General features: G+C 43.9%; 1 protein-coding gene across 2 annotated transcripts in view; it reads right to left on the reverse strand.

Annotated features, from left to right (window-relative positions):
* Positions 1–4,547, reverse strand: part of RNF150 (ring finger protein 150) — a 339,646-nt gene extending 335,099 nt beyond the window's left edge. For both annotated transcript variants that reach the window (XM_072621110.1, XM_072621111.1), the window contains exon 1: positions 4,023–4,547. In XM_072621110.1, the coding sequence (XP_072477211.1) occupies positions 4,023–4,512 (490 nt within the window). In that variant the 5' untranslated portion in view covers positions 4,513–4,547. The remainder of the gene's footprint in view (positions 1–4,022) is intronic.
* Positions 4,548–11,230: the final 6,683 nt, after the last annotated feature.

Consider the following 11,230-nt stretch of genomic DNA (forward strand, 5'->3'; position numbering starts at 1 on the left):
TGTTTCCTGAACTTGGCATTCCATAGATGACTCCCCTTCATTTGCACAAGTCATCATCCAGATCTCAAAAGCACTCCCTTCAAATCTGCCCAGAATCCTTATCGTCTTTCAAGGCTCAGTTCAAGTAACTCCTTCAAGAAGCTTTCCCCCAGGTCTATGATCACTCTCCTAAGTTTTGAGTGAGGTCTACAGGTTTTCCCATAGAAGAAATGAGTACCCTGAAAGGACTGGGGGTGTTTTGTTTTTGTCCTTATATCTCCAGTGTTTCTCAATGTGCTTTGCACATAGTAGGTACCTTAATATGTTTGCTGAATTAAATTGTTTGATAAACAAAATCACAGATCCTTGATATGTTGAAGAAGCAATACTTGAAGCATAAAACTGTAACAATGATATTATAGTAACTCCACTACAAATAACAATGGTTTTATGGGAAAACTTAGAATGATGGTACCTCACCTCCCTCCATGTAAATCTAGCAAGAAGAATTCCCTTCTCGATCTCTTCTACTGAGCAGTTTAAATGGTGCCCATTCATGGTGGTTCTTATGCTGTGGAGCAGGATTTCAATTAGGGTAGGAGGAAGGGCTAGGAGGCAGGGTGATAGTGACACGCAAAGATGGCTTCTAAGGTTGTCAAAGGATGAAGAATTGGGGTGGGGGCTCTGGGGTAATAACCAGAGATGGGAACTGAGAAAAGAGTAAGGAAATAAATGACCAGTGGGTACTTGGGATAGTGAAGGAGAACAGAAGCTAGATAAAATTATTCATTGGGGAAGAATTTGGAAGCAGAGGAATTAGGTTAAAATTCCAGTTTTTCAACTCACTGAGCTTGGGGAAGCACTTAAACTCTATGGGCCTCAGTTTTCTTATCTGTAAAAGGTGAAGGTTGGACTACATGACCTCTAAGCTTCCTTTCAGCTTTACACCTATGGTCCTAGGAATCAAGGGAGAAGGAGGGTGAGAGGCAATGAAAAGATCTTTAACAATAAGGAGTATGGAAAAGGAGGAGCAAAGGGAAATTCCCAGGAACAGTAAGGAGGGAAGTAGGATTTCTTAGGCATCTACCAGGTTATTTCCAGAAAGGGGTGAACATAAGTAGGGCATCCATAAATTGAAGCCAGCCTGTATTTCAGAAAATATAAATATAAATTACCTTCCATTTTTCATGAAATGAGGATATTTTGACCAAAGGCCCAAATATTCTCATTTCCCCCAACTGGGTTTAAGTATTTATTTAAAATTTAATTTAAAAATATAATTTTGAGTCTCCAAATGTTACAGCTGCAAGACTTTGATAGTCAGACCAGTGGTTCCAAGCTTTGAGAAAAGCAAAAAAAATTCATCTCAGCATGAAATACAGGGCTAACAATGTTCCCTGGTCATGTATCTCATTTTAAAGCAGCCATAAGGAAAAATCAATGCCACATCTGAAATGGAATTTTTGGAACAAGGAGTTTTCAGATAATAACGACAAAGTTACTTGCCTATTATCAGATCCAGTATTAACACATTCTTAGACACAGAGACCAATTATGATGGTAAAGAATTTCCTATACTTCTCTTGGCCTTTAACCTTCAAACTGTTACTAGATCTTTCACTCCTGCTGTGCCTTAATAAAACAACAATTGTGTGGGAAAACAGCTTACTACATTCTTAAAACACACACACACACACACACACACACACACACAGGCAAGCCATTAATTGATCCAGCATGTCGGCCATTCTAGAGAACCTTATTAACAGAACGAATAATACAACGGACTTAAGGTTGAATCAGAGGCTGATTTGAAGTTTCCAGGAATGGGTACAAGCTAAGAAAGTATTCTACTTTGGTTATTAAAGACTTACTTTTTTTAAGTCATAAAGGGTTAGCTCTCTTTCCAACTACATGATCACTGCCACCCCTTGCCCAAATGATTAAATATTACTGAACTATATTTGGTTTATGAAACGTGCAAAAAAGTTGCAATCATCAAGTTTACTGATGATCATTCATCACTATGATGGTCATTCAAGTGGATGGAAGGTTAGAACTGGAGTAAGGAAGACCAAAGATCAGGTCTTACCCTGTGAATCAGAAACTAGACCTGGAAAAGACCCCCAAGAGCATCTAGCACAATCAGCTCATTCTACAGATAAGAAAACTGAGGCCTAGCATGGTTAAGTGATTTGCCCAAGGTCACACAAGTAATAAGCATTACAGGTAGGATTTGAAACCAGATCTTCTAATTCCCAAGATAGCATGCTTTTCCACCATGTCAAGCTCCAAGTGACTGAGAAGTTACTAATCTCAAGGTCCAGTGTGCATCAGTGGAGGAAGCTTGCCCAAGGTTACCTGCACTGATAAAATCACATGTCCATAGGAAAACAAACAAAAGTCATTATAACATTCCTGAAGACAAAGCAGGTCGTAGACCTAGAATATCCTTCCCAACTGCCCTGCCCTTGCCAGTAAACAACCCTTTTCAAGAATGCATGCTAAATATTTTTAAGGTTTTGCAGACAGACAACCATTCTAAAACAGACCCTTTCCCCATTCATCATTCATTATGCCTCAGAACAGTATGTGGGAAGGATTGAAATTTCCCCTAAACTTACAAACCTGTTTGCTTTAAAGCCAACCACTTTCTTCATGTAAAACAGCTGGTGTTAATTTCTGGGTGGAAACCTACTGCATATCTAACTAATAAGTGATCTTTTCCTTTTGATGGATATGGACCCTTGGAATGGAAACGTGTCCTTGAAGAAGGCATTTTTCTGCCTCTTTTCTCTCTCTGCCACTTCCCCCCACTTCTTCCAGCTGATGGCATTCCACTTTAGAAAACTCACTCTTTCAAATTAAAAAGATGTCTTAAAAGAGAATTTCAATTTTTTAGGTGATTCCAAGGCTCTCCATGTGGGGTAGTATTTGATAACCCTATTTCTACAATGTCTTTGGGGAATTATGTGTACACAACAAGGAGGCGGGGAGGAGATAGGGTGTCCTTCTAAGGAATCACTTCATGGGCACACATAACAGGTGCTATTTTGGGCTCCTGGGGCCAGTCCTATAACCAGATACTTTGTCAAGCCTGGTTAATTTCCTTTTTGTTCCTGCAAATGCAGATATTCTCCATCTGAAACTACACCTGCAAAAGGGAAGTGTGCTCCGTTACAGTGTCCCCTGTTTTGCTTGCAACAACTAAATGCACTTGCCTTTCCCACCTTGCAATTAGCTCCTCACCAAACACAGCTCCCAAGTATACTAAGCCCTCCATTCTCGGCCTGTATGACACAACATACAGAAACTGGCCATAACTTTCCCTTGCAAACTTTCCTCACTTACATCAGCTAGAGACCGTTAACAATCATGTCTCCGTTAACAGTTTTCCTGCTGGACAGGTGAAAGACAGCACTTTAAAAAATTACTATTATTTGCCACTTGCTCAAGCGCAGAAGGGAAGAAAACATTTCATCTTCCAGGAAGAAATGAAACACAATCTGAAGGAACAAGTTCACCTTGGGTGCGTTGCAGGGAGAAACCCTAACCTCTAGATACCGGCATTACTGGCTCAGGTGTAGCTCTCTACCTGATGGCGCCCAGTGACAGGTAGCCCAGCTATCAGAGCGATCAGTTCCAGGGCTGGCAATCCCCAGGGAGAAGTGTCTCCAGTCCTGGCCCCTCTAAATCCAGGTCTTCTTACCCATAAAGTTTCCTCAGTCTTTCCCACCCTTTCCTTACCACTATTTAGAACAAACTCCGGGTGTCTCCAAATCCAGCTCTCTAATGGCCCTACCGCATCACCCATATGAAAAGGACCTTCGCCTTAAAAAAAACAAAAAAGCCGGCATCCACATCTCCCAAACTTAAAAGGCGCAGAGCACAGTGAGTGGCTTTCCAGCACACGATCTCCTTTCCAGATGGAAGCAGGCGCTAGCTCTTCCCCGGAGTCTCCATCCCCAGCGTCTCCTGCCCCTCCCCACCCCCACCCACCCCCGCTTCCCCGCTGCCCTCCTCCCAGGGCCCCGATAGCTCACCTGGATGGGACATGGTGGTAGTCTCGTTGGTGTTGGTGCCCACGTTGTAAATGACCACGGCGGAGGCGTTCTGCAGGAAGGCGTGCCGGATTTTGTCCTTGTCCGAGCAGTTCCCCTTGGGGATGAGGGCGATCCAGTGCTTGACGTGGGCCGGGACGGCGAACTTGGTGTTGGGGTCGCAGGCCAGGCGCTCCTGCGCCGAGCTGGCCATGGCCACCCGCCCGTGGGCATCCAGCTTGGGCGAGTGCTCGCCGTAGCGGCCGCACTCGCTCTTCTCGCTGCGCAGCTCCCCCGAGGCGCCCAGCGCCCCGGCCGCCGCCGCCGCCGCCGGGGACCCCGGCTCGATGTAGGTGATGTTCACGAACGCCGTGTACCACTCCTCCTTCTCGGCCACGGTGAAGTCCAGGCACAGCAGATGCACGAAACAAAAGGAAAGCAGCCATGTTGAGAGAGCCAGACTGCGGCACGCTCGGATGAGAGACATTGCCATCTTTCTCCTCCGCCGGGCGCCCCCCCTCCCCCCGGTCCCCGCCCCCCCGCGCCCTCCCCCCACCCCCGTCCTCGCCGTCGCGGTCTCCCACCCCCTGCCGGGCTGCTGCGGCGGCGGCCGCCGGTCTCTGGTGTCAGTGCCGAAGCTTCTGGGACGCGCGGCTCCCGTGGCCCCGGGCCGCCTGCTGTGTCCTTAGCAGCCGGAGCGCGACCGGTTCATGCTCTTCGGCCGGGGCCCGGCGGGGAGGAGAGGAGGCGCCCGGGCGTCGCTGGGGGGTCGGGCTGACCAATGGTCCGGCTCCCGCTCATCGGTTGGTAGGGGGAGGAGGAGAGCGCGGAGCGGCTCCCGCTTACTGCTCCGGCTTACTCGGGAGTCGCCAGCGCCCTCACCGAGGGTGCTGCTGCCCCGAGGAGGCTCGGAAAGGGAGGCAGCCGCTCTGCGTGCCCCGCTGCTGCCGCCGCCTCCGGGCGCTCCGACCTCCGCGCCGGGCTGCTCGTACCGGGAGGGGAGGGCTTGTCGGCCAGCCTGGGGACTTTGGGAGGGACGGGACCAGCCGAGGAGGAGGCTGTGCGTCTGTGTTTGCGCGTGTTTGTGTGTGTTCTGTGTATGTTTTCGTGTGCGTGTATAATGTGTGCGCCCGAGGAGGAGCTTAACGTGATGTCAAAGCTTCGGCTCGGGCTTAGCTTGCCTTCCTCCCTCCTTCTCTCCTCGACAGCAGCGACACCTGCTGGGTGAATTCAATTTAAAAAACATAGATAAAGCACCTACTGTGAGACCAGGCGTCTCAGCTACTCTTCCGCAGTCTATATAGTCCTAGTTCCCGGGGGCCAGTATTTTGCCACAAGTGTTTGTCTGAACCACGCCGACAAAATAAAATACACCCGTCACACGAATGAACATATTGAAATACCTTAGCAGACTTTAAAGTGCCATGCAAATAAGTGCTTGTTCTCTCTAGTCTAACTCTTCCTTTGGCAGATCGGGGAAGGGAAGCCTGAAATCGAGACAGAGCTTCCCCAAGTTCTTGTGGAAGGAGCAGAGCTGAGGTGTGAAGCGAGCCCATTGTATGATCCTAGGCTGCCGGGGCAGACTCCCGTTTGGTATTCAGACCAGTTATGTTTATTTACCTATGGACAACACTTCATTCTTTGTGTGCCTATGAAAAGGAAACCGAATAAGATGTTTCCCCGTTTTGTTTATTTATTCTTGTTCTCATAGCTTTCAGTGGCAGATTTCCATATCCAGGGGAGGGAAGATTTTTATTCTTGTTTGGAGGGCATCAGTGCAGTTGTCATTAGAGATTATAACAAGTCCATCAAGTGACAGCTCCCACTATAGTCGTTCTAGATTTCTGTTCTTGAATCTGTGACGTTGGATATTCTTGGTCAAATAAAGGTTTCTGGCCATCCTTGTTACCCAGTCTCGATTCACCATTCTCTTAGCTTTGAGCATCTATCTCCTCAGCCTCTGAGATCCAAAACGCTCTGTCTTACAGGGGGTGGGAGGGATGAAGAGGGGAGGGGCAGGGGAATAATCGTTAATGTAGCTTGTTTCCACTTGGTGCCAAGCACTTTACAAATACCTCATTTGAGCATCACTGCAACCCTTCAAGGTAGGTGCTGCTATTAAATCCTCATTGTACAATTGAGTCAAACAAGTAAAAATGATTTGCCCACAGTCACACAGATAGTAAATGTTTGAGGCAGGTTTCTGACTCATGAAGATCACCACCCATCTGCCCTCCTTAAATTATCCATTTAAAAGTTGGACCCCCTCACTAGGTCTCCCAACTCCTTATACTCTTATGCTTCTTTCACACTCAAAGTCAACCTTTGAAAATATGATCTTTGGGGAATTATGTAGAATTGTAGGCTATTGCTTTGGAAGCTACTTTAAAGATTATCTTGCTTGTTAAACTGAGCTCCTTAAGAGCAGAGACTGTTTTTGCCTGTCTTTGGATCTCCAATGCTTAACACAGTTCTGGGCAAATAATATTTGTTGATCAGTCATGTCCAACTCCTCATGACCCCATTTGGGGTTTTCTTGGCAGAGATACTGATGTGGTTTGCCATTTCCTTCTCATTGGACAGATGAGGAAACTGGCAAACGGTTATGTGACTTGCCCAGGTTCACAAAACTAGTAAGTGTCTGAGACCAGATTTGAACTCAAGAAGATGAGTCTTCCTGACTCCAGGTCCCGCCCTCTAACCAGTAGTCCACCTTAGCTGCCCAGGGCAAATAATAGGTGTTTAATAAACATTATTTGATTTGATTTACCCAACCTCTTCAAATTTTAGATGGGAGGAAGTGAAGTCTCACTGAATAGCCAGGCTAGGATTCAAACCCAGTTCCTCTGACTTTAAATTCTATGCTCTTTGCATGATGCTACACATCTGTCTCTGTTGCATATTTATTGTCCATTTTAGAATATAAGCATTTTCTGGGCTATTTGGTCTAATATTGGGATTAACACCTATGAGTGAGTGCTGCTTCACATCCTGGGGGCTCAGGAAACATTGGAGATTGAAGAGAGCCAGTATCATGCTGTAAATGTTCAACAATTGGTTCTGGGGAGAGGAAAGTGTACACATAATACACTTTTAAGTTTAATCTGCATCATTAATATTTTCTTCATCACTTTAAATCTAGAAAGTTAACAAAACAATAAATCAAGCCCTGATTTGTAGCATTTGCCAATTTCCAAGGTATAAATGCTGAAAATTTAACAACTATCCCTTGAGCTGGCTCAAGATGATTTCAGCAGACCCCAGAGAGATCTTGCAGTCTAAGGGGCAAAGAGGAAACCAGAGGTTGATATCACAGCCACTAGAAATCTAAGATACTGCTTCCTTCTTATTCCCCACCCTATATCTCCCTCTTTCTTGGGAATCCAGCACCACAGATTGGATTGGGAAAATGAACATATGAGATAGAGTAGGTAGAGAGAAAATAGGGAGGAAGAGAGAAGAGAAAAATCTAAGATAACTCCCAAAAGGTTGTGATAAAACCTTATACCTTCAACTGTACCATAAACACACCCAGCTGGCTGAATTAACTCAGCTCTGCCTCTCCTGTCTGCCTCCCCCTCCCCTTCCTTCTCCTCTCCAAAGGAAGGTAAATTTGGATGGCCAAAAGATGCCCAGTTGACTTGGGTTTTACTGGTTTCTTCCCTTCCCTCCCCTTTCTTTGGCATGGAAGTATCTATACTTACATGCCCTTTGTTCTATTTCTATTCAGTGATATCAAGGAAATACAGGCTCTCCAGTCAGCTGACATTAATAAAAGTAAGATATGATTGCCTTTGAACACCTCCTACCTGGTATGTGCTAACTGAGTTCCTCAAAGGGGCACATCATCCAGGCTTAGGTGGTTACAGGCACAGTGTTCATAAACAGAGGAAGTATGGTCTGCTTGGACTCAATGCAGAAGCTGCCAGCAGAAGAGAAGCCCCTCTGAGTGCAGGGATTGGTGCCATTGTGCCCCCACTACCAAGCACAATGCTTGATGCATAATAAGGGCCTAATAAATAGGTGTTGAATGAATCAATCTGTTATTTTCTACTCTCTCCCGGGGTGCTATCTCTGTAGTTTGCTTTTAAGTATTCACTTTGGGATTTTTAGTGTTTTAGATTGAAAAGAATTTCTAAACATCTCTCTGCTTCGAGATCTTTTAACCTTCTGATTGATCATGTACTAGCTAGTGTGATAGCTTCTTGGCACAGTAACTAAGTCTGTATGACCTTGGTAAAACTTTTTTATACTTTTATAGGATGGGAACCTTTCAAGAATTTGTCAGAAATATTGCCAAGCAAGCAAATGATTTATAGGGGTGTCTTTACTGTGTGTCTTTACTGGTGTGGGGGTATCTTTCAAATGGGGCTCCTGCTTTTGTGGTTGCATATTTGGCACAGAGAAGCTTTTCTAAGGTTGTAGGTAAAACTAAAATGCTTCTACAAGCAAATGTTTATAGGAATTCTAAAACTGGAGGTTCTGGAATGGGGAGTGATACTCACTAGGAATTATTGCTGAGCTTTCAAAACTCCCTTAACTCAGGGATGAGTTAAAAGCTTCTTTTGAGCATTCCAGAAAAACTGGTCTGCTTGTTATTTCCTGAACTTGGTGCTCCTTCTCCCAACTTGATGTCTTTAAACAGGTGGTCTCCTTCCTCCTAACCCATTCCTATAATGCACATGCTTCTCATCTCTGCCTCTTAAAAACCACTAGCAGCTTCCTTTAAACTCATGTGCCATCTCCTGTATGAAGTATTTCCCGATTACCTCCTTATCACACCCTCCTGTTCAATTTAGTGTGTGTGTGTACACCCATATATGTATATCTGCTCACAAATTGTAAAACATATACATATACCTGTAAACATATATATGTTTACAAATTGTAAACAAACTCCTAAAGTATTTATAAATTGTCATTACATTACAAATTGTAGTCAATTGTTCAGTCAACAAACATTTATTGAGTTCCTACTATGTGCCAGGCACAGAACTAAGCATTAGGGACTTAACATGTCTATGAGACTTTCAGTTTGGGATATATTACAGGCAGTTGGATATGTGTCTCAAGGTCAGGAGAGAAATTAAGGTTTGACTAAGTACCATACTTCACTGCTTTTATAGGCCTATTCACTGAATGGACATTACCCTCACCTTAAGTGAGTACCTGAATAGACCTTGGCCTAAACAGGCCAACCTCTCCCATTGCATACTGGGCCATCTCCAGTCATCCTGATGAATATCTGGTTACTGGATTCAGATGGCTTTGGAGGACAAGTGAGGCTGGTGACCTTGCACAGCCCTCCCTCACTCAAAACAGAGTCAAGTACAAGTCATGTCATCATTTCTCAGATGACATGGTCTTCTTCGGCAAAGAAGGAGGAACACAACAACAACACAGCTTTTATGACAATTTTTAAAAAATGAATTAATTTATTTTTAGTTTTCAACATTTGTTTCCACAAGATTTTGAGTTCCAAATTTTCTCCCCATCTCTTCCCTCCCCCTACCCCAAAACACCATGCATTCTGCCTCCAATCTGCTCTCCCTTCTATCACACTTCTCCCTTCCCTCATCCCCATCTTCTCTCTTTTCTTGTAGGGCAAGATAGATTTCTATACCCCTTTACCTGTATGTCTTATTTTCCAGTTGCATGCAAAAACAATCCTCAACATTCATTCCTAAAACTTTGAGTTCCAAATTCTTTCCCTTTCTCCCTCCCCACTCATCCCCACTGAGAAGGCAAGGAATTCAATACAGGCTATACATGTACAGTTATGCAAAAGGCTTCCATAATAGTCATTCTGTGAAAGACTAACTATATTTCTCTCCTTCTTTTTATGACAATTTTTTTACCAAAAAAAAGTGGGGTGTGATTATTATGTGAAGCTTTAAAAATTGTGCCAGTATTACTTAAAAATCATTTATTACTAAACTGTCTTTGGTGCAAGATTAGGATGCATGGAATACTTATGAATATACATTAAAATTGAATACTGACAGTGCGTGTACACTGAGAATTCTAGGCTCCTGGCTTTCAATGCCCAAGAGATGAATGCATGTCCTTATGCCACTGGTGAATACATTGCTGCTCTGTTTACCTTTTAAGCGGCTTGATGAACAGAATTATAGCATATGACATTTATGCGATAAAAGGTTGTAAGCCAATTTTTGGAATAAAAAAAAACAGGATGTGATGATTATTCAGTAAAATACAGTAGTAAATACAGAGAATCATCAGCATTATTATAGTAACTGAGTCCAGGGCAGTTGATGAGATTACCAAGCAAAATCACACAGGGGAAGAAGAGAAGAAGATTCAGGACAGGCAGATCATTAAAAGGTGTGACCTAGATGAAGATCCAGCAAAAGAGACTGAGAAGTATTCAGACAACAGGACAATCAGAAAAGAGCCATGTCAGGAAAACCTAGAGAAGGAAGTATCAAGGAGAAGATAGTGATCAACAGTGTCAAAGACTGCAGAACAGTCAAGAAGGATGAGTTTTGATCAAAAGTTATTAGATTTGGCAATTAAGAGATCACCGGTAAATTTGGAGAGAGCAGTTTAAGTTGAATGATGATGTCATAACCCCACAGTAGCAGATTAATCAAGTGAGGGGAAAGGAAGTGGCAGCAATATTGTAGATGGCTTTCTTAAGGATTCTAGATATAAAAGGGAGGACAGTTATAGGAAAATAGATAGTTGGGATGGGTGGATCAGGTGTTTTTGTTTTTGTTTTTAAGAGTAGGAGAGACATGGGCAAGTTTTTTCTAGGCAGTAGGAAAATAGCCGGTAGACAGAACCCAAATTCTCTGATTGATGAGCCAGGAAAAGGGGAGATATTAAAGATGAGTGAGAGAGTTGGGATAATAGAAGGGGACAACCTTTTGGAGCATATGGGATGGAGTGGGATTACTTGGACACATAGAGGGATTTGCCTTGGGCAAGGAGAAGAGCATATTTTCTTGTGAGAAAGGGGTGATAGTGGCAGAAGGCATCTAAGTGCTATAAGGTGAGGAGAAGGGGAGAACTCTGGGGGAACGTCCATGAGTTTTTAAATGAAAGATGAGTCAAAGTTCTCAGCTAAGACACTAGAAAAACAAGTAGCTCCTTGATATTAGGGGTTATATATAGCTCTTGTGCTAAAGGTGTAAACATAATACAGACGTGGAGGAGAGATGTCCAGATTTTCCAATGAATATCTACAA

Source organism: Notamacropus eugenii, chromosome 6, assembly GCF_028372415.1.
Source record: "Notamacropus eugenii isolate mMacEug1 chromosome 6, mMacEug1.pri_v2, whole genome shotgun sequence".
NCBI classification, from domain to species: Eukaryota; Metazoa; Chordata; class Mammalia; order Diprotodontia; family Macropodidae; genus Notamacropus; species Notamacropus eugenii.